The following is a 25377-nucleotide window of genomic DNA, read 5'->3' as shown; positions in this document are numbered from 1 at the left end:
TCCTATAATTTTAACATATACTAAAAATATATCATAAGTGAGTATTTGGGGTTATTAACAACATCCTCTTTTATTCTGTCCCCTTTTACTTAAGGAAAAGTTTAAAAATGTATCAGTTGCAAATATATAAACTTATACATTCGTGGTAACGAAAAAAAAAACAAATAAATGTGTATATATTTCATATAGATAGTAATTCATTTATAATTTTAACTAACATGCTATACATGAAATTAAGAAAAAAAATATACAATAATATACTGAAAAAGTGTGTTAAATGAAGATAATTTTTAAAGGCATCAAATTAATGGAAAATTTTCAAAACGTAAAATGTGCAATTAAGTTTACATAGGTCTTTTCCCAATCAAAAATGAAGGGGGACGTATATAATAAATTAATAGTTGCATCGTGTACCTTATACGAATACTTCATTCAACTAAAAAAAATTATTATATAAATAATCATAAATATAGATATGTTCATGCAGTTTCGTAATTATCATACTAGTATGTGTAATATATATAAAATTTAAGTATATAAATATCTAAACATGTTATGTAAAACTCATAATATGCATGTTTATTACTATTATGTTGAAAAAAAGTAATAGTTTTAAGATGTATATAAATTATGTAATAAAAAAATAATAATAAATAGATTTAAAACCATTTAACAAAGATCATAGACAAAACTTAAAATAAAATAAATAAAAACATTTGTTTTGTATATGCATTTACGAGGCCTATTACTTATTTGTACAAATATTATAACAGACTTTATATATCCCATAAAACTTCTATATATAGTTTATCACGTCAAAAAAAAATAAAGTATAAATTTTCTTTATTTCATAAATTAAAAAGCGGAAAACGATTACATGCTTTATGTATAAATAAATATCTATTTATGTATATTACATGAAATTATATCTTTAAAAACTTAATTATAAATGTGTGAAATATTTTACTATTTTAATTTTTTTTTTCCGTTTTCATTTATGGAGTATTTGTTTTTTTTATATATATGAAATAGAATTATTATGGAAAAAAATATAAAAATTATAATATTATAATAGCTGTAAATTAAAAAAAATGTACATATAATAATTTATAATACACAATAAAATTAATACAATATATTTTTTTTCTAAGTTATTTATATATGTAATGCATAGCTTGAATATTTTTATAATATATGCATACAATTGCTAATATTCATAATATATTATTAAAAATAAACAAATTACGTAAAAAAATCAGAACCCAAAGCTCTGGAAATATCACATGATTTCCCAGTATTATATAATATTTTAATATATATCGTTTAAAATAATTATGGATATGTAATAAACAGAAAAATAGTAATTTATGCGCTATAAGTACATATTTACATAATTGAAAAATTTATCTTTATTTACAAAGTATAAAATATAATAAAATAATTTATAAATAATATATATATATAATTATATAAAAATTATTAATATTTTGGTAGTAAAAAATAATAATAGCTAAAAAAATAAAAATATATCTATGCATAATTTATCTATAACTAAATATATGTTCATTAAACATAATCTATTTATCTTTAAACCCCTTTAAATAGTTGTACCTTTATTTATATGTATGCAAAAAAATATTTCTGCGTACATGTATGCTTAAGCGTATATGAAAATATATACTTGAAGATTTTATTTGTAATAATTTATGTATTGTATCATTTTATCAAAAAACTAATTCACTGTATATAAAACATAGTAAAAATAATTAACAACCAAATTAGTAACTGAAAACTTTATAAAATCTAAGCTTTTTAATACGGTTATAACCATGGAATTATATCGATCTATATAAAATAGTAATTCCCTAAAGATAAAAAAATATTTCAAAAATTGAAATAAGTAATGTACCTATTAATTTAATAAAACTGTTAATGCGTCTTTAATGCTTTTTATTAATATGTTTCATTATTACTCTCCTCGCGTATGTATATACGTTTCTGTTGTATGTATTTCCTTAATATATTTAATGTTGTTCGATCTAAATTTGGAGGGATTATTAGAATACAATAGATAATAAGGATTTACATAATAACAATAAGTATTACATTTTAATTATATACATAAATATATGTTATTTATGTAAAAATTCGATATTTCATCGTTAAATATATTTTCTATAAAAAGCCCTGTATAATTATTAGAATGAATATACTCCAAGGTATTTATTAACTATTCCTTGTATGTTTCAAACAATATGAAATTAGGAGCGTATAAAAAAAAATACTTTTTAATAAAAATATGTTATATATATATAGTTGTAAAAATAATATGTAAATATAAACATATGCATAAAAGCTATAAACAAGTATACTTTTTTAAATTTTTCATATGGATAGAAACAAAACAGCTTAATAATAATACACTATACTTATCAAATTTATATGATTCGTCTTATAAAATTGATTATCTATATATGTTACAAATTTATTCTTTTTAAAAGATGCTTTAGATTAATTATTGATTATACAATATACTGTAACCAATATTGTAGCTTATTTGAGTTATCCTAATTTTATTTTTTTCGCTTTCGTATTTTTAATATTATAGTATTAGTTGAATAAGTACATATATTTAATCAAATGAGACACATATTTTTTTTTATGAATAACACGGAGGTATTTGCAATAATAATGATGTTAATTTTTTATGTTAAGTTTTATGTTCTTAAAAATGTATATAATATGTTGTAATTTAAAATGTTTTCAACTTAAATTTATGAGCATATATGCATGTTATCAAAATACAATTGATAAATAAAGATAAAAAAAAAGGAAAAAATTTAGAGTGTAAAAAATAATATATATAATAAAAAACATATTATATCTATATATGATCATACACCATCTTTAATCGCTTTTATATTATATCACAACAGATATATAATAGACACTTTCTTGATATGCATAAATATAACTTATTTTTTCATCATTTTATGCATTTTGTTTTTGGCTAAATTTAGTAATTTATTACCCTTAGTAAATTCTTTTTTTTGTTGAACTGGTGCTGCATTTTTTTTCTTGTCATCTTTACCTTTTTTTTTATCTTCCTTTTCTTTTCCTGCAAAACGTGCTTTATTCTATAACACGTAAAAAAAAAATAATAATAAATATGTGGTGAAAAAGATAAAATGGTGTATATTTTTACAAATGCATTAGCAAATAATTCATTCATGCATATATATATTAGTATTGGATAAATATTTTTATAGGGTTCTATAATTTGGTAGCTTCCTTCATTATTCAAAATGAAAAACGAAGAAATTAAGCTAAAATATTTTGTATATGCATTTACATTATCATTTAAAATAAAAAAACAAATAAAACATTTGCCATTACTTAAAAATGATAATGTAAATGTATATATATAAACAGAAGCCTTCTTTGCTTTTCGAAGTTTTACTACGTGAGAATATGTTTTGATGTCAATATTATCACGACTCTTAAACTTCAACGATAATATATAATAAAAGGCATTATTTCTTGTATATATTTATTATTGTTTTGTTAATATTGCAATATTATCATTATCATATGGTTATTTTATTTGCATATTATATATATTTTTGTTCATTCTCTTTTTTAAAACTTACTTTAGCTTCAATACTTTGCACGTAGGCTTTTCTGTTTCTTATATCTTCAACACTTAAACCGCAAACAGCCTTTTGCACTTTGATGGTTTTCTTATATCGTCTTCTTTGTGTGGCTTCGACTTTTGTTTTTTTGTTATTTCGTCTCCAAGTCTATAATATTAAGAAAAAATAAATAAGTAAATAAGCAAAGATAATATGGTATATGTCATAATTCAAGGATAATAGTTTATTTGAGTATGGAATATAATTGTAATTGAGTTTTTCATGTATTTCTTATTTTTTGTAATAACCTGTGTCCATCTCAACTTAGCGGCCTTCTTCTTTTGTAAGGCAAGTGAAGCGAACTTTGAAGATAAATAGAAATATACTTTACCATCCTTGGCAATATATTTTTGTCCTCTACCAGGATATATCCTGTATTCGCTGAAGGAGCAGGCTTCTGTTTTTACTGTTGTTTTGATTGATGCCATTTTGTTTTTCTTTTTTTAAACCTGAAAATGTTATAACAAAATAGAAAATGTGAAACGTGTCGAATAAATATGAATAGAAATAGGCGGTATATACATCACGGTTTTCATAAAAGCAAAAATAGAATAAAAATATACATATATGTTGGCACCACTTTTTAATATTTATTTATAAGCATGCATATGAATATATATATAACCACTGCTATTATATCAATATATATTGTGTTTTAAAGTAATATCAAAATTATATTAATTTTGTATTTTTTAAATATATCTTAAGTTTATATATTTAAAATTATATAATATTTTTTCCCTATAAAATATGTAGCATTTACTAAATATTTTATAGTGACATAAACTTTTCTAAGGTGTAATATATTTTTTCAGTAGTCATATATTTTCCTCGTTTTTTTTTTGTTTTTTTATATTTACTAATAAGATATATTTGTTAATTGTTATATAAAGTGGAGTTTTTTGCCTTTCTTAAAAAGCATTAAAATGTATATACAATATAGCATAATATAAACTGGCCATAAATATGTTATATATTTTTTTTGATTATCCAAAAAAGCATAATAAATATATCTAGTTTATATATTATAGCATTTATAATATTATTACCTTTTAATTGTGGTTTTCTTGTTTTTTAGGCTTTTTCCGTATATGGGAATTGTTTATAAAATTATTTACCAATGGAATTTCTTAAAAAAAATAATTTTCCTTATTCCTTTTTATTAATATATTTTTTTCTTATTCTTTTATTATTTAAATTCTTTTTCATATTATATATATAATTTTATTATATTACTAATTTGCAGCGCCCCTTACATAATATTTTCTTATTTATTGCTAATAAGCAATTTTATTGTAAGCATACACTTATTTTTTAAGTATATATATTATATATATAATAGTATATTTATAAACAATATAGGGATTGGAAGAGGTACCACCTACAGAAAATAAATATTATATATGCATTTAGGGGTTACGGAATTTTTTATATATTAGCAATTTTTATGCGGCAACGTTTTTTTGGGAAATATATTAAAAAAATATATTATATGCATAGATATAATATATAGGGAACATACTTTTTAATTTCGTAATTTACTCCCCTATAGGATTTGTTCTTATATAATAAATAATATATAGTTAAATACAGTAAATAAATTAAAATTAAAAAAAAATGAAAATACTAATAAATATAGTTTAATTTTTTTTAATTTTCTTTTAATATTTGATATTATATTGTTTGTATTATTATTATTTATATAATACAATACAAGGGTATTTTGTTTTTGAATATACATCTCCTGAAATATATTTCACTTTGATCCCTAATTTTTTGTCCCACAAAAATTAGCAAAATATATTTTGCTGGATGGGTAATAATTTAAATATATAATAATTATTAATAGAAATTTATACTTATTTATAAAAAAAATTTATAATAAGATTTATATAATTTTGTATAATTCATCATTTTAGCATAATGAATTATAAACCTTTTTAATAAGCGTGTTTTTTAAATGCTTTCAGTTTATTTACTTCCATAAAAAAAGGTGACAATATTTTGTGTGTATTGTGTTGAAACATGCATATAATATAAAGGACAATTTTCTTTTTTTATTGTTTAAAAGGGTTTTTATGACATAACAATAAATTTTCCAATATGATTATCATGTAGTATATGTATGCACCTTTATATTTATTCATAACAACCCAACGTTGTAGAGTTTCTCTTTTTTATAAATATAAATATATATCATTTGTTATTATTACTACAATGTAGGAATGTGTAGGGATATATTAATATCAATATTATTAATTTTTGGGTATGAATTGGTCTGTTAATCTTAAAGATATGTATATAAAATTATAAAATACTTTATATTTTTTGGGGGGTTCTTATACGTACTTTATATACCATGTTAACAAGGAGATAATATCTATAATTAAATTTTCCGTCGTTTAATAATATAAGGTGCGCATTTTTATCAAAGGTCTGTTTAATTCTCCATAATTTTTTCAAATAAAAAACAAAAAGTAGGTATTCCTGTCGTACCACATTTATATAATATGTAGAAGACATATAACTTGCTAAATTATGAGTATGTATAATATATATGGATGTAGAATAATAAATACCCACTAAAAAATGTAGAGAACTTTTTCTTTATGAATTTCCAGATTTTAATTTTTTAATTTTTAATTTTTTTTATTTTTTTAACATTTTTTTTAATATTAAAATTTATAAATTTGGTAAAATTTTTATAATTATAATTTAATTCTCATTTTAATCCTACAATTCGTATGTATATATTTAAGTTTAATTCATTTAGCTTAATTTAATTAAATTATTATCTTTTATACAATTTTTATGAGATTTTTTATGTGTATCTTGTAAGAAAAAGAGAAAAGCGGAGAAAATATTGGATCATATGTTTCTCTATTTCTCTCTTTATATACATATATATAAATATCCTCAGAATAGCAAAAGATAACATTTTTGATAATGGATTATTTTTCGTGGAAAGAAGATGATATCAAACCGGATGAGAAATTAATTAAGGAATTAGATGAGGGTTTGATTAAGCATGAAGATGTAATAAAAATATCAAAGTTACTGAGAGACTTTCGTTCATTAAAATTTGACAATTTAAATTATCACTCAGACAAATGTATATTAGCAAGAGAATATGCAATTATATACATGTCGACATATAAAAAGCATATCGATTTGTTAAAAGATGATACTATACAAATGATAGTAAAAACAATAAAAAGAACAGTATTAGGTATCAAGAATATAATAAGCAATGTGACAGAACAAATAATAAAATGCTTTAATATGATAAGAAACCTATATAATGATATGTTAAAATTAAATAATATATATTTATTTGATTATTGTTTATTTTCAATAATTAATGAAGTACTAGGGATATTGAATGACGAACAAATATATCAATCAAAAGCATCAATATGGGGTGTTTCAGCTTTTTTAGCATTAATAATTTCAAATTATAAAAAGGCATATTTTATATATAAAGGAATAATGTCTTATAAATGTATTTATGTAATCCCGTTATTTATAAATGATATGGAAGAAACAATGAAAGAAAAAAAAATTACACAAGATGAATTATATAATATTATACTTAAAGAAAATGATGAAAACATTTGTTCAAATTACTCAAGAATTGAAGCTTTTGTTAAATTACATTTATCACTTTTTATAATTTTAAATGATACTAGAGAAGTATGGAGTTATATATCAGAGATATTAAATAGCGCTTTTAGACGAAAGACATATATATATTTTTGTTTAATATATGCAGCACTTGATGTTTCTTCATATTATTGTAAAGTTACCTATGGTCCTTTTTTTGATAACTTAATGATATTGCTAAAAAACAAATTAATGCCAATTTTAGAAGAAGAATTAAAAAAAAATCCACCTCCATCTAATTTCGAGAAAATGGTAGATTACTATGTAAAAAAACTACATGTAGAATATTTAAATGATAATCAAACTTTTCCATTCCCTGAAGAAATAGTGGTTATACCTGATGAAAAGTTGTTATATATGGGGTTATAATTGTTTTTAGTTTGAAAAGCATACCCAATAAGTTATAGAAAGAGATATGTTATCCTCATTGGATAGCTGAAGGATTTCTATTATAGACACAATTTTCATTTATTACGTATTTTATAATTCATTTATTGTTTATTTTACTACACATTTTTATATCTATTTTATAATTCATTTATTGTTTTTTTTGTTTTTTGTGCCCACTATAAGCTTTGTAAAAATTGTCTTATTATGATTAAATAAATTTATTCATTTAAATGACAACATTTATAGGGATAGCAAAAAATGCATACTAATGAACATATTTATTTTCCTCTTTTCCAATTTTTGAACTTTTTTTTTTAATTTTTTAGTAAACAAATAAGGATACAATATATTTTTTTTAAAACAATACATATATTATAAGCATATTTATAAGATTGTATGCGAAGAAATGTTTGATATAAATTAAGGCATTAATCTTTATGTTACATAATATTTGGACACTTAGTGGACAAAATGTCTCTTTCCTACTTATTTGTCATTTCATGTATTTGCAAAATATATAAGGTTACATTTACTTTTTTATTAAAAAAAGTATAGTGACGAAAAAAATAAAAGACTTCATGCACTAAATAAAACAGTTTTACAATACTTATGGAATATACATTCTATTTTATAACAAAGACGACGTTGAGTTTTTGGAAAATTATCTTTTGAGGAATTTCCACAATATTTACAATTATATTGTGATTATATTTCTTTATAATTTTTTTCCAAACAAGTATACAAAATGTGTGCAATCAATGGATAATATAAGTGAATGGGAAAGAAAAATGAACATAATTTTGGTTACCTACATATAATTTTTTCTTCTTTCTTTTATCACATGCATAAATATGTGGGAAAAAACATTCTAATATATATTTTTCAAAATAATTCTATATAATATTATATTATACTGGTATATATTTGATTTATTTGCCAATTTTATCGTTTTTTTTCCTGATGAGAGGAACTATAAATTAGGGGTTTGTTTTATGTACTTATTTTAACTAAAAATAAAACATTATTAAATTCCAAAAATTTATATCCGAATTAAATATTTTTAAATAAAACTATTCCTAAATTAGTGATTTATTTGATGTATGTACGTGTACGTTTTTATTTTTAATTTATTGGAAAGAAATTATTTTTCGCATAAGGGATGCACAAAAAAAAAAATATATAAATTTGATTAAGAGAATTGTTTTAGATAATATATTCGTAAAAAGAAAAAGGCTTTTTTAATTTTTTTATTTATATGTTATTTTTCGTTTCTTTCTGTTTTTTTATTTTTAAATATATAAATGTAAATTGTTTTAAGTTCATACGTTATGTATAATAATATGTTTAATAGTTATTATGGATTTATGAAGGACATTATAATGAATAATAAATATGTTATATATTTTTTATCTTTTTTTTTTCAAGTTTTATATAGAAGGAAAAACATATTTATGATAATATAGTTTAATTTTTCAATATAATTATACTTTATGTAATGGATTTATATTTGGAAAAGAGTATTGTATGTATTTTCGGTTTTTTAACTTGAGGAACAAACAATATTCTTAAGAATGGAATATATATAAGGGGTATATTTTCACTCATTTTATTACATAATATTAATTTTTATTTCTTTTCTTACACAAACCAGCCTAACTTAAAAGATTTTAAGTGTTATAAGTTACGCGTATTGTGTTTTGTTTACATATATTTATATTGTATTTATTTTATTTTTTTATACTTATTTTTTTGTTAATCATAATATATATGCAGATGCTTATTTTTATTGAAATATTTACAGTTATATTTCTACAAGTATTTAGTAAGTATTAATTTGAATGTTGTATTAGTTTTATATATTATTCATAGTAGTACTATATATATCATTATACATTTTCTATATGTATCCCCATTATAAAAAGTAGTACATACTTTATGCAATTCAAAATGAAAATATAAATGACTATTTTTTCTTTTTTTGTTTTTCATCATGGTAAAAGTAAAATATTATTAATTTTATCATTGCATATAGAATATCCTCTCTGTTATTTATATTTTTAATATATATTTATTATCTGTCTTTTGTATTATTTCATACTTTAAAGTTTTATAATAGCATATATGCTTTTATTGATTAATGCATATTAAGAAAAAAAAATATATTAAATAAATAGAAATGCACTGATGCACACAGGAACTTGTGAATTCATATAACTGTTTATTTCATAGTTTAAAAAAATATTTATAACAAAAAATGTAATAATAAATAATCGATATACAATGTGTAAAGTATACAACGTTTTAGTGTTATAGGCGAATACTAAAAAAAACAAATTGTTTTATTTGTTTTTTTTTTGTTTACTATAACTTTAGAACATATAATATGAAGTTTTATATATTTATCAGTATGTATTCATATATTGATTTATTTATAAATATGTAAATTTCGTTTTATTACTCACTTTTTTGATATGTAAGCAAATATATTTAGCATATTTTTGTTTGGTTTACAATATTTTGTTTATTATTATTATTTTTTTTAATTTAATTATTTACTATATTATTTTTTTAAAGGCATATGCCCCTGATATATATAGGGACAAAATAATTAAAGATAATAAAATATTTTACGCATATATGTATTAATTTTTTATATGATAATTAAGATATTCTTAAATTCCAAAATATGCTTATTGTAGTTAATGATTTTAATCGTATCTTATTATTATCATTTATTATTTTTATTTTTTGATGTTTTGTAAATAACTTTTATCATTATATTTTTCCTGATTTATTAATAATTTTTTTTCTACATACATTTCAGATTTTTAATTTTTTTTTTTCTATCTTAATACGTAATCACGTAAGTATATATGTATGAATGTGTATGTATTTATATGCGCATGTATATGCATATTTTTAAGGCTTTTTTAAAGATGTAATTAGAATAATGTTATCTTATATATATTGTATTTAATATTTAATATTTATTATTTTGTTTATATTTTTTTAAAATCAAAATGTATATGAAAAAAGACTCATATAAATATTATTACAAGAATACGTATAAGTACTCAAACAACACTGGGAAATCAAAGAAGCTATTTAGTGCTCAGAGAATTAAAAATTTAGCTAAAGACAAAAAATTATTAGATGATGCTTTATTAGACTGTTATGGACGATTCATAGCTTTGCTTCCAGAATTTTTATTAAAAGACCATGTGCACTTATATTTTCAAATTCAAGAAGCTTATTGGTGGTATGATGATATGTGGCAAGACAAATATCCTGATAAATTACCAAAATTGAGTTTAAAGACATTTGGCTATTTAATATGTGATGATTGCCCAATATTAAAAAAATATGTACCCCCTTCAGCTCATGAAAAATTCTCATTAAATTGGAGGCGATATTGTAGAACTATACCTTTAAGAGGAGCAATTTTGTTGAACCATAATTTAAAGAAATGCTTATTAGTAAAAGGATGGAGCACAGATAACTGGTCTTTTCCCAAAGGTAAAATTGATGAACTCGAAGAAGATTCTGTTTGTGCTTGTAGAGAAATTTATGAAGAAATAGGAATAGATATATTTCCATATATAGATGAGCAAGTGTATATCGAAACACATATTGAAGATCAACCAATTAAATTATTTATAATACCCGGTGTAAAGGAAAACACAAAATTTCAACCTAAAACACGAAAAGAAATAGGAGCAATTCGATGGTTTGAAATTGAAAAAATAGAAAAATTTTTCTTTTATAAAAATTATAAAGGAAAAGGATATAATTTATTATTTGATAATAAAAAGGAGCGTATTAATGCTTCAGTAGTTTGCCCTTTTATACCAAATTTAATAAAATGGATAGCGATATTAAAAAAATGTATAAATGGTAAATCTTTGGAAGAAAATGCATATGTGTCAAGTAGTATAATGTCATATAAGTATCAAATAACTGGAATTGATCCAAATATTATTAAAAGTCTTCAAAAGGTTGACGCCGATTCAACTGAAATGATAAAAACCGCTTTACCTAAAAGTGATGATGATGACTTTGATGGTTATTATGATAATTCTGAATATGTAACAAAAGATGTGAAAGCAATAGAATATAATAACAAAGAGAAGGCCGAATTATCATGTAAAAACGACCAAAATTATAAAGAAATAAATGACTTATTAAATACGTGCATGAAAAGTAAGGATAGCAATCGAAATATAGAAAAGAAAGGAGGAAATAATATTTTATATATGAATGGTGGAAAAAATGCTCAAAAAAATTCGAATCGTAATGATACACATAATGGTACGGTGAATAATACTATTTCTAATGAGCAAAATAGCGAAAAAAAAGAAAGCTTTCCAATTTTATTAGAAAAAAAAAGTATAGGTAATTTAAAAATATATGAGCATGTAGAAAGCTATAGTGATGAATCAGTGGATTTTTTAAAAAAGAAAGACACAGCAAAGGATCATCCAAAAGTTGTACATTCGTCACCGGCAATGAATGAGATGCTAAAATTTTTAGACCCTAATGAACAAGAAAACAGTAGTAATGATGATAATAAGAGTGAAATACCCAAAAGTTATAATAATAAAAATATATCCAATACAAATAATACTGATGAAAGTGATGATGACTACAGTAATAACAGCAATAAATTTAATGAGAATAAAATGGGAGTTAACAAAAATAGCAGTGAAAAAAAATTAAGTAAAGATGGGAACAAGGGACTTGGTATAGGTGACAATAGTTATCATGATAAAATGATAGTAGGGAATAATGATTGCAAAAATAATTTAGTAAAATATACTAACAAAGATGCAACAGGTATGGATTATAATAATAATAAAAAAATGAGTATTAGTAGTAATGGAAGTATTAATAATAATAAAGGGAAATATGAAAATTCTAGGAATAATCGAAATGTTAAAAACGGTAGAAATAGCAGGAATAATAATAATATATATGGATATAATTTAAATAATAATAATAATTATAACTATTATTATAATAATACGAAGGAATATAATACAGCTATGAAAAGTGGTGATTGGGATTATTATGATCGAAAATATCGATATAACTTTAATAAAATAAAAACGGGGCATTTATCAGCTTTACGATTGAAAGAAGTAGGTTTAAGAAGTTTTGATGATCAAGATATAGATAAAAGGAAAAAATTGCATTTACATTTATATGGAAATAAAAAAAAATTATATCAAACAAATAAAGATGTATATAGGTATAATCAAAAAAGCATGAAAAATGGATGCATATCATTAGATGATGAATCAGTTCATTATATGCCAATTAAGCATAAAACAAAAGATGCTTGTAATGATAAAACTTTTGGTTACAATCATTCAAATGGCTGGAGTCCCGAAGATATGTTTAAATTAAATGAAGAAAAATTCGGTGTCCATTCGACTTATAATATAGATAAATATACTACTCCATTAATATATAATGAAGAATGTGCATCACAAGTTAATAAAATTGCGATGCAAAAAACAAATTTTAGCCAGAAACTAAAAATCAATAAAAATGGAAATGATCATGGAAATAAATTAATTACAACTATAGCCAAAGCTAATAATATAAAACCTACTGACACTATTAATAATCATACTAACGAACGAGAAGACATTAAAGAGGGAACAAATAGAAAGAGTGCCATGGTGAATCGGGACGAGCATATGCATTCATTAAATAATGGAAATGATGCATATAAAATTTTGCCTAAAAACATTTTGAGTACCGAAGCTGATTTTAGCAGCAATAATAATAGTAGTAATAAAAATGAGATAAAAAGAGAAGATGATTGTGAAAATAGTTATTTTCAAAATAAAAATGAAAAAAGTAATATATCTAATTCTAAAATTGATAAGTTGAAATTGGCTTATAATAATAATGATGCTATTTTAAAAGGTCTTAAGCAACAAAATGAAAACTACCATAACAAATCTGATAGTACAGATGAAGATATGGAAAATACGAGAAGCGCTAATGAAAAACTCAGAGAGCAATTTCTTCAAAAATTTAAAAAGGAAAAAGGAGGAGTATTAAACAAAATGGGTTCTCTATATATGAAAAATGATATATTGGGGACTATTGGTAGCGGAATCAATATCAATAAGAGGGAATTAGTCAAGGCTATTATAAAGAATTATTATAAAGAAAAGGGGTTAATAGAAGGTAATGAAATAGGAAAATCAGAAAATACTGTAGGTGCTCGAGAAAATATAGAAAGCATAGAAGATATAGAGGAAAGAAAATACAAATTGAAACAAATTTTGAATGGAGGAATGAAAAATATGGATTTAGAAAACAATACTATGAATAAGATAATAAATAAGAATATAATTAATAAAATAAGCCAACATGAAATGAATAAACATATTAATAATATTGGAAGTAATATGGATATTATGACTGTCAATAAAACTGCAATAAATAATAATGAAGATATCAAAATGATAAATAGAAAAAATGTGAATATACCCAATATAAATTCTCAAATTGTAGAAAGCACAAAGGAGAAACTAGAAGATGGGGTTTTAAAGAATAACAATTCAGGTAAATTTTTATTAGATTTAATTAAAGGAAGTAACAAAAAGCAAATGACCGATGAAAACTTTTTTGATTCAATTAATAACTATAATAAGAAAGTTATGCCAGAAAATATCAAGATTTTAAGCGAACAAGATATATTAAGTAAATACTACAATAAGGAAGATACTAAGGATAATACAAATAATAATATTGTGAATTATGCTATTAATAAAGTTGGTGGGAAAAAGAATACTAAAGATGAGCAAGTAAGAAATATAAAATATGGTGATATTGAAAGTATAACTAAAAGTAATAATAGTAAAAGCGAGCACGCTTCTTCTATTAATACAAATAATAATTTTAATGAAATGGCTATGATTGAAAAGCTATCGAAGCATTTAAACAGTTATAATCCTTACGAATGATCCGATACTAACTCTCAGCTGTCTATGGGTATGGATATATCACGGATCCAAGAATTAGCATTTTATTCCTGAGAGGTTCGAATTTTGTTTGAAGTCTTTGTTGCTAATAACAACAGTATCTTATATTTATTATACTTAATGTTTCAACGAAAGTATAATTATATAATTTAATATTATATTTACATTTTATTTTAATAAATGTAATAAATTCAATCGCAGTAATTTATATTTAATTAATTTTTTTATATTTTTTTTCCACTTATCCCTGTTAATATTTTAAGCACATATCTTATACACATTTGTGGAAAGAAAAATATATATCCATTTATAGATAAGTTACATATATGGGAAAATCTATATATGCATTTAATTTATTGTGTATATAAATATACATAAATAAATTTACTATATTATCTATATAAGGGCATATTTTGCTGTATTTTATTACTATCTTATCGCAGTATTTATATTTTGATAATAATATTGTTTTTTTTTTCATTTATTTTATAATTATATGCAGAAACGTATATACAATTACTATGTTTTGTTATAGCATAATTATATATTATAAATTCGCCATTGAATGTTTATATTTATTTAAAAGCTTTAATTTTTTTTAATGAATATTTGTATTTGTATTTTGTGCTGTCAATAAATTCATAAAGCAAATAATATAAAATAACTGGATACAAAACAAAATTATATTAAAATTAGGACTGAACAAATCACTAGAGTGATAAAAATAACTTTTTTAACTTAATGAATTTTAATGTAATTAACACATGTTTACAATTTTATAAATCTAATTATTTTATTTTTTTGTTATATGCAGTTGTGTTTGCATATAGCCACTTTACTAATCCATATAAAAATGAGTAACATGGGATAAATACATATGAATATGCTTTTACAATTTTGGTTGTATCTAAGAAAGTATTGTTTTTTATAAGAACATGATGTTCAAACATTTTCAACAAAAAACATTATTATGTGTGTGAAGTCTTTACTGTTATTCATGTTTATTTTTTTAACTTAAAAAATGTATAATAAAAAGGGGTATAACTACAAATATTAATTCCACTTCAAAAGTAAAATACATAAAAATAACCTGATTTCATGAATACTTCAATATTAAAAAATGTATAATAAAGTAAATATGGTGCTAACAAATGTGTAAGGAAATGATTAGTCTATTTATAAGATTTTCTTGTGTGAATAAAAAAGATGTGATAATGTAAATAAAGAAAATATTTAACAAAAATCAATTATATAAACGATTTTCACAAAATAAAATATATAAATTTACAATTAACACATTTTATTTATAATTTAGGTTTATACATATAGCTATAATTTATTAATTTTTATCTATTTAGTGTTATATATATTATTTACTTTCCTTTTTGGGAATGATTAATATACGTGAAATAAAATTAGATTGTTCGTAAGAGTAATGGATTGATAGTAGTTTTATAAACATATAATAAAAAACCCAAATAAGTAAATAATATAATGTTGTGAAATAAAATTTTAGGATATTTCATTACATTTTGATTTATATAAAGAAATATTAATACCTTATTTCTTATTGATTGATTACCCAATTGATGGATGCAAGAATAATAATATACACCAATTTTCGAAAAAATGTTATGCTTTTCATGTGAAATATAAATAGGGATAAAATATATTTATTATTTTCCCTTTTTGTTTATTGATATTGGATGGGGCAAATAAAGGGCATAATAAATAACCGTAGTATAAGTAATAGTAATTGATAAACTATCAGTAACACCAGCAAATGAAATGATGAAGAAGGTAGTGAAAGTTATTTTATGTATTTTTGTTGTTAATAATCTGAGGAGTGTTAAAAGTTTTATTATCAATACAAATAATACATTTGGTATAACAAATTTCAAAAATTATAATAATTTAATAAATACCAAAACGAAATATTTTAAAAATAAGAATGTGTCTATAAAAAAAAATATAATTTTTTTAAAGGATTATGAACAAGAAGAAAATGATGACATTGATGATGATATAGATACCGAAAATATCAGTTCGATTCGTTCTAACGAGGAGGAAAAATCTATTAAAAAGAACAAAATTAAGAATGTGGGAAAAAAAAAGAAAAAAAGAAAAAAAATTAGTAATGTGTTAAAATGTAAATCATGTACTAAACCCCTAAGGCCAAGTAAGAATATATGCATTATAATAGTGAATTCAATATAAGCAATTTGATATGATCTATATGCTCATATATTATAAATATCTTATTGGTTAAAGGCTAATTGTGACATTTATTTATTTGTAACATCAGGGGCCAAGTTTTGCGTTCATTGTGGTTCGAATGTTTCGGTTGAAAAAATTAAACTGAAGAAATATATAGAAGATATTTATTTACCACTAAGGTATGTTCCATATATATACATGCGTAAGCTGTTGTGATATATTTAATATTCTTAATATGGTATTTTGGAAATTTATGATTTTTTAACAGAAAAGAAGAAGTCAGTGCAAACACATATCGTGTTGAAAGGGGATTTTGGAATGATATATTACCAGTAATATAAAAAATTATACATTATTATTTTTTGATATTTTTATTCTGTAATTTTATTCACATTTATCGTTATTTTTTTTAAAGAAATTGGGAAAATACGAACTTCATGAATTAGGAGCAAACAATTGGGAAAGTTTTTTAAAGTAATATTTATAAAGCAAAATATGAATTCACTGAACTTGGTTCATTATGATCTTTATGGCTGTGCATATACACACATATATATTTTTTTTATTTTTTGCATAGATATTTAAAATCAAAGAATTGTTCTCCAAGGACGATGGCCCTATATCAATCTACATACCAGGTAAGTTTGTCTTATTGTTATTACAATATTTTTTTTTCATATTGATCATATATTTACAACATTGTTATATTGTTTATTTTTTTTGAAGCAATCATTGAAATATGCTCTATATAGGGATTACTTAAAAAGTGTACATAATTTTCGTAAAATAAAAAAAAGTACTATTCCTAGAAGAAAAACAATTCCTCTATCACCAAAAGAGGTACCAATATATTTTTTTTAGTATAATGCTTACATAAAAGGATTATCGCCAATTGTGTATATGTATTCTTTAGAAACATACTTTATGTTGATATCGTTTAATTTTTTGCACTTCAGATTGAGTTATTGCTAAAGAACAGTGGGGATATGCATAGAGCTATATTTGCCACAAGTATAGGTATTGCATATAAATTATTTTTCTATGCATAATATGTATATACCAAATAGTATACATTGTTATATTGAATGGATTAACTTTTTAAAACAAATTAGGCATAGGCTTGCGTCCTTCTGAAGTATTAAGAATTCTATGGGAAGACATAAACTTTGAAAAGAAGGAAATATTTATTAAAGGAGAAAAAACAAAATATAGTAACACTGCTATACCTTTGACCAATTTTGCTTACAATGAGTTGATAAAATGGTATTCCTTCATTTCCAAACAAAATATAATTCTCACGCTATATGAGTTATGGATACTACCTCTTTATATATTATTTGATACAGTATTAATGTTACACATATATATATTTTTTATTTTAAAACGCAATAGGTGGGAAATAGAAAAAAAACCATCAAAAGGATTATGCTTTTATCAGGAGACTATCAATAATAGATTTAATTATACAGACACGAAAACACCATTAAGTACTTAATTATTTTTTTCAAATACATTTTAAGATTTAATAATTTGTGGCATAAAAAAATTGCATACTTTTGTTCCCAAATTAATATATTTTCTCTCTCTCTCTCTATATATATATATATAATAATTCACATATATATCATGTATCGACTTATTTTTAACAGAGACGTTTAAGACCGCATTAAAGGGGGCTGCTAAAAGGTATAATGATTTTTACACACACACAAAATGTGTGAATGACTAAATTTCATTTAAAGATATATATTCCCTATACACATATTTATAAAAAATATTGTTACATGAAATTTTATTATACAGAGCTGGAATTGAAATTAGCGAAGATGGAAAAAAACGAAGAATATTTCCTTACTTGCTAAGGTAAACAAATATAATTAATTTGCTTATCATCTTTATGTTGTGAATATTATTTTTAAATACATATAATAACTGTATAAAATTTTTTAGGCATTCCTTTGCAACTATTGCTGCAACATCTAACCCACCAGTCCCATTACCAGTAGCACAAGTAATTTTTCCTTTAATATATTACTTAAACAATTACATATATATTATAGTTAATAACATAAAACATAAAAAAACGTGTGTATTTATGAGTATAATGTTCCATTATTTGTTTATAGGCAATTATGAGGCATTCCTCATCAAAAATGTTATTAGATACATACACAAAAGCAGGCAATAACATAATTAGGGATGGGCTAGATAATTTTAAAATATAAGGCTAATATTATAGGCAGCCATATATATATATATATTATTGTTGGTAATTTGGATAGCCCAATCGATGCCTCTTGATATATCAAACATTGTATATACGCTTTCAGTATAAATTAAAATAAAATTACATTATATTCGTTATATAAATTTGCACAGATATATGTGAGCAAATTCTTATAATTTTTTGTCATTATTTTTGAAAATGTTCATATATATTTTTTTTTTCGTTATTTTACTTTTTTTGTTTTTTTATAATTTTTCAAAATTTATATTTATATAACTAAGCAGCATTATGTGCAGCTATGTTTTACATTTCAGACTGCCACATAATTATTTGGGTTTCATTAATACGACTATAACTTTGTTTTTTAAACTATTTTTCTATCTGTCTATGTATTATAACAATTTTTTTTGCATATACATTTTGTGTGCCTTTGGCTAAAGATTTTAATATTTTTAACATCATAAAGAATTATATTTTTAAATATTTTGTTTATTATTTGGGGTAATATCATTTGCATCATTTTTATTATCGTTTTCCTCCTCATTTGTGGCATTTTTACTATTCCTTTCCCCCTCATTTGCACTTAAATTTTCCACACATGATGGCAGATTCACATTTAAATTAGATTTTCCCATCTGATCAATAACTTCTTTATCTGTTTGATCATAAGACTCAATATTATTCTTTTGTTCAGATAAATGATCATATGTTTTATTATCTATAGATGCTGTTTTGTTTACTAAATCATCGGCAAGTTTATGGGTGTTTGGAGAGGATGTATTGCAATTTTTAATATGATTTTTATTCACAATATTTGGATATTTAGCTTTAGGTATATCAGGATCCTTGGGGACATTAAAAAAAGACGTATTAAGAACATTCGACGCCATGCTAAAAATAGAGTTTATTTTTTCTGTTTCCATTATAAGATTGTAAATATTTTTTTTTGATGAATGATTATTAAAATCCTGAAAATTTTCACAATCTCTTTTATCGTTATTGTGATCGTTTTCATTGTAAATATAATTTGCATCCTTTATACCTATTCCGGGCTCAGATGGATTATTTTTTATATTCCTATTTTCAAGATGATTTTCACAATTTGGCTTTTCATTATCATTAGTATATTCTTGAGGTGGTAATTTATTAAATATACGTTCAGAGAGGTTTTTATCAATTGTATTATTTTGGCTATCCATATTGTTCTTTTGAATTAATTTGGTCTCATCTTTATTTTGAGATTGAATATTATTCAAATAATTAATGTCATTATTATGAAGACTAGTAGTATGTTCAGGTGGGTTAATATATTTGTTTTCCGTAAAATGGTTAGATGGATATTTTGATGGTGTTTGTTTTTTCTTATTGGCATTTTGAGAATATTCAGTTTTAACTTCATTAACAATGTTTTTAATATGATTTTGTAAATTTACATTTTCTTCATCTAAAAGTTTATTTCTATATTTCAATACTTCCATGTTATCTGAAATAATGGCAATAGTATTTTGTAATTCCAATATCCTTCTTATTATTTCATTGTTTGATATCTTTTCTAATTTTGCATCAGATAAAGGATACATTTTTTGCAATCAAAATATCATTGCTATAGAAATTTTAAAGGCTTATCTTGAAAATCTAAAAAGGGAATATCATATGTACATAATACATACACGTGTGTGTATACAAATATGTATTGTATCCTGGATTGACATATTTTTTCATTAATATGATGTACACAAAAAAAAGTAAATTCTTAACAAATCTTTTAAAAATTCGAATAGTTTTATAGGGTGAAAAAAATGTTAATAATATATCCAACAATTTGGAAAATAGCTATTCTTAATATGTATGCATATTATTTTTCTTTTAGGATTTTAATTTATATAACGAAAAAGAAAAAATATAAAGTGTGATAAATATATGTACAAGTTGAAAAAATATTTGTCAAATTAATAAAAAAAATGCGTTGAAAAAAATTATATGGAAAAAATATAGAAATATTTGAGCATGATAAAATAAATGTAAAGATACAATATATATAATAAAGGAATATGGGAAAATCGATAAAAATACGTTATATAAAGGTTAGGGACAAGAAAATCATAAAACTTAATATGGGAATTGAATTATATGAAGAATTATAAAATATTATGGACAAAATATTACATAGGAAGAAATTTTCTTTTGTATGTTTAAACAAAAGATTTTACATAACAAAATCAAGTGAAGTAATTAAAGTAAAAAGTAATAATAGTAATAAGAAAAAAACACGATTTAAAAATATATATATAGATTTTTCTTTAAATAAATATATAAACATTAATAGCCTAAATGTAGATAAGTTTATAAAAACCCCCATACACTATCAATCATTTAGAGAATTGGTTGACACCTTAAAATGTGCAAGCAATGTAAGATTACAAAATATACATTTGGTTCGAAAAATATTAAACTCATTAGAGATATATATAATAAATTATTTAAACAGTCGGAATTTATACACCGAATTCAATGGGTGTAACGAAGATCTTTTGGATATGAATGAAAATGATGATGATGAAAATGTGATCGCTCCAAATAACATAGTAACAATATTAATAAGTCTATACAAGCTGAAATATAGAAATGTTAATTTTTTAAAGTTGGTTGAAAATTATATTTTTATAAATAAAAACAAGTTTAAAATATCACATATACATTTAATATTATATATATATGCATATTTTAATAGAGTTAATAAAAAATTTATCAATTCTTTACTTGTTATAATTTTAAATAACCAAAGTATATTAAATTCAGATAATATATTGAATATATACACATCTTTATTTTATTTAAATTGTAAAAATGATACAACTTTACAATCGTTGTCAAATTATATTATATCAAATAAATTAAATTTTGACATTAATGTTATTATTTTTTTATTGAATAATTTAAAAAAGTTGAAATGTACCAATGCCGATCTTTTAGAATATTTTCGTCATCAAATAATTTTAAAGTTAGATCTACTGAACCCCCAAGGGAATATCGAATATGTAGACTCGTTTTTTTTAAAAAGAAATATTCAAAATGCATTAAATGAAAAATATGATGAAATAAGTTCAAATGATGATGTTGTTAAAAGGAGTAATACACACCCCAAAAATAATAAATCACAACAAAATTTAGACAAATTAATAGATGGATATGGATCATTACATAATAAATATATTGTGGAAAATAAATATGTAGATTATATATATGAATATTACAATAAGAAAGATATAGAAGATAAAAATAAAAATAAAATAAACTTACTAATGGAAGTTTTAATTTATTATAAATATTTTAAAGAAGATATATTAAAAGCTGTATATGAATATTTGTTAAATAATCTAAAAAAATTTAATAATGAAGATATTTATCAGATTTTATCAAATTTATATTTATTTGAAATAAATAATTATGAAAATATTAAATTGTTAAATAAAAAATTTCTTTTAAGCTTATGCCATTATTATGTTCCATTTTATAACAAGTCTAATATAATTATTTTTTTGTTTTTAAAAATGTTACTTGAAAAATATAATTATTGCAACATTTTTATTGATCAGATATTATTATATAAAATCAAGGAAGATATACTTACACTAAATAAAGATGAATTTTTGTCTTTTCTCAATAATCATAAAAATACCAATGTTATAAAATATTTATGTGATATTTCTTTAATTTATTATGATTTTTTTTCACCACACACAAAATTAAAAACAACTTTCGGATTGAATAATGAATGTGAAAATACTCATTCTATGGGGCAACCTAGTTATACTCTAAACTTTGATAGAGACCTAAAAAACAATGAAGAGGAAAATGGATATTTTTTAAATTTTGGATTTATAAAAAATTACAAAAAGCCTAATGATGTTAATACATTGAATGCAACAAAAATTGATAGCCGAGAAGAAAAATCCAATACATCATATATATTATACAAATTTAACGAAAGCAACAAATTACAATCCTATGATGAAAAATATTTATTAGATCTTTTTTATTTTTATATTGAAATGGAATATTATGAAGGAATATTTTTATTTTTAAAAAGTTTATTTAATGGTGTGAAATGTTTAAAAAGGTTTGATCCTTATATTTATTGTAATTATGACAATTATTATTCGAAAGGTGAAAAAGAGAAATTGGAAGAAAAAAATGAATTTTTAAAAAATATAGACAAGGAAAATACAATTTTTAAAAAATTCAATGCATTAAATATTCTACATATTTATGAATACTTTAAAAGTGTATTTTTGTCTTATGACGATTTTATTTCAAAAAATGAAAGATTAATAAACTCGGATTATAAGAAGAGCTTGTATTATTTTTATTTATGTAACTGCATGAATTATGAATGTGTAAATTTGGATAATACATTTTCACCAAATGATGAAAGGAAAAGCAACTATTACAACACTAGTGGAAATAATAATAATTACCATGATGCAAAAATAAAGCATTTTAAATCTGGGAGTAACAAATATTTATTAACCAATTCGAAGATAAATTATATTAGCCATAAAAATAGGAATGAAGAAACTAGTTATTTTGGAGGAGATATGATAGGAAAGAACAATTTCAAATTAAATGAAATATCCAGAAAATTTGTAGACAAAGATAATACTTATGATATTGAGGAAAGTAAATTTGAAATGAACAATATTGATAATGACAATAAAAATAATGAATATATAAACAGCAGTGAGATATTATTTGATGGTGATATTTTTAATATAAATAATTATATTTATAATGTTTTAAATAATATATTTATATATACCCCAGTAAATTTATATGCGTTATACATTCATTTCTTTGATTCGAGAAATATATTTTTATTGTTAGAAAATATTATTTTCAAGTTAAACTATGTAACTGCAAATTTATTATCTTTAGTAATTGTAAGAATATTTCAATTATTAAATAATGAAGCTTCAGAAGAAAAAGTAAAAAAAAAATATATATATTTTTTAGATTTTTTTCATGAATATTTATTAGGAAATGAAATTAATAATGAAAAATTTGAATATAAAAAAGTATGTAATGATAATATAGACGGTTGTTATAATTTGGATTGGAAAGACAAGAGAGTAATAGTAGATCATATTTATCAAAATAATATAAGCAAAGTTAAAGAAACATCACAAAATATTAAAAAACATATTGCTTACATATTGTATAAAAATAAAAAATATTCAAAATATATAAATAATGACATAATTTTAAATGAAAATTTTTTAAGTTATTTTCGTGAATTAATTTTAAAAAATGAAAATACACTACACACCTCCAAAAAAAACTTTATTAAATGCTTTTATTATACTATGCCAAATAAATGTCTATATCTTATATTGAACTCTTTATATTTGGATAAAAAAAATCACAAATATATTCAATGTATAGAAGTGATAACAAATATATTTATTTGCAGATATATTCAATATAAATATAATAGGAATGAAGAAAAAATGGAAAGAGAGAATGATAAAAGTAATAAATATGATGATTTAGGAATAAATAATGATACACAGGAAAGAAATATATTCTCTTCTAACTTTGGCCCAGATTCAAATAATTTCGATTTTAATGAATATTCTTCTTATGACAAAAAAAATCAAAAAGATGTATATTCCAATGAGATTACTAACGAAATAAATGATAGTAATGAATATACAAATGTAGAACAGGTTGAAGATAATAATGATGAAACTAAGTTGTTTATGCAAGCTTATTATTCAATAGTAAAAATTCGATATTTTCATGAAATGCCAATAAATAAACATATATTTCGTGAATTATGCATAAACATAGATTATATTGATAAGAAGAGATTCATTAAATTCCTTTTCTTTTTATATAAATATAATTTTGGAGAAATAAAATATATTTTAATGTTACAAAAAAAATGTGCTTTATATATGGACCTATACTATGCACATTCAAGTTGTCGAATTATAGAATTTCTTTGTAAAAAATTAAACATTAGTATCGATGAAAATCGAAAATCTATACCAACAAAACAAACATCTTATGACTATGAGAATAAATAACACTGGAATGGGTACACCCATATGAGAAAATTTTACATATATACAATATGTAATATCTTTTACAAATTGTCATTCCCAATATGATAACTCCTCGTTTA

At 21.9% G+C, this 25377-nt stretch overlaps 6 protein-coding genes across 6 annotated transcripts; 4 read left to right on the top strand and 2 right to left on the bottom strand.

Annotated features, from left to right (window-relative positions):
- Window positions 1–2975: 2975 nt before the first annotated feature.
- On the bottom strand, window positions 2976–4120 carry PVVCY_1400930 (60S ribosomal protein L24, putative; the record flags this gene model as incomplete). Its single annotated transcript, XM_037634835.1, has 4 exons — window positions 2976–3137; window positions 3353–3505; window positions 3651–3800; window positions 3941–4120. The coding sequence occupies 4 exons, from the start codon at window positions 4118–4120 to the stop codon at window positions 2976–2978; spliced, it is 645 nt and encodes a 214-aa protein (XP_037490881.1).
- A 2518-nt stretch (window positions 4121–6638) lies between these two features.
- On the top strand, window positions 6639–7724 carry PVVCY_1400920 (conserved Plasmodium protein, unknown function; the record flags this gene model as incomplete). The annotated part of the gene is made up of 1 exon (XM_008624933.1): window positions 6639–7724. One exon carries the CDS (start codon window positions 6639–6641, stop codon window positions 7722–7724), a length of 1086 nt encoding a protein of 361 aa, XP_008623155.1.
- Window positions 7725–10765: 3041 nt separating this feature from the next.
- On the top strand, window positions 10766–14728 carry PVVCY_1400910 (mRNA-decapping enzyme 2, putative; the record flags this gene model as incomplete). The annotated part of the gene is made up of 1 exon (XM_008624934.1): window positions 10766–14728. The coding sequence occupies one exon, from the start codon at window positions 10766–10768 to the stop codon at window positions 14726–14728; it is 3963 nt and encodes a 1320-aa protein (XP_008623156.1).
- A 1806-nt stretch (window positions 14729–16534) lies between these two features.
- Window positions 16535–19188, top strand: PVVCY_1400900 (tyrosine recombinase, putative; the record flags this gene model as incomplete). The annotated part of the gene is made up of 13 exons (XM_037634834.1): window positions 16535–16925; window positions 17052–17142; window positions 17232–17295; window positions 17379–17437; window positions 17541–17601; window positions 17690–17803; window positions 17920–17980; window positions 18076–18226; window positions 18356–18450; window positions 18613–18649; window positions 18767–18826; window positions 18914–18974; window positions 19090–19188. 13 exons carry the CDS (start codon window positions 16535–16537, stop codon window positions 19186–19188), a joined length of 1344 nt encoding a protein of 447 aa, XP_037490880.1.
- Window positions 19189–19666: 478 nt separating this feature from the next.
- PVVCY_1400890 (conserved Plasmodium protein, unknown function) lies at window positions 19667–20770 on the bottom strand (the record flags this gene model as incomplete). The annotated part of the gene is made up of 1 exon (XM_008624935.1): window positions 19667–20770. One exon carries the CDS (start codon window positions 20768–20770, stop codon window positions 19667–19669), a length of 1104 nt encoding a protein of 367 aa, XP_008623157.1.
- A 570-nt stretch (window positions 20771–21340) lies between these two features.
- PVVCY_1400880 (conserved Plasmodium protein, unknown function) lies at window positions 21341–25279 on the top strand (the record flags this gene model as incomplete). The annotated part of the gene is made up of 1 exon (XM_008624936.1): window positions 21341–25279. The coding sequence occupies one exon, from the start codon at window positions 21341–21343 to the stop codon at window positions 25277–25279; it is 3939 nt and encodes a 1312-aa protein (XP_008623158.1).
- Window positions 25280–25377: the final 98 nt, after the last annotated feature.

Source organism: Plasmodium vinckei (assembly GCF_900681995.1).
Source record: "Plasmodium vinckei vinckei genome assembly, chromosome: PVVCY_14".
Lineage (NCBI taxonomy): Eukaryota > Apicomplexa > Aconoidasida > Haemosporida > Plasmodiidae > Plasmodium > Plasmodium vinckei.
Note: the sequence above shows the minus strand (reverse complement) of the source record. Positions and strands in the feature narration are given on the sequence as shown.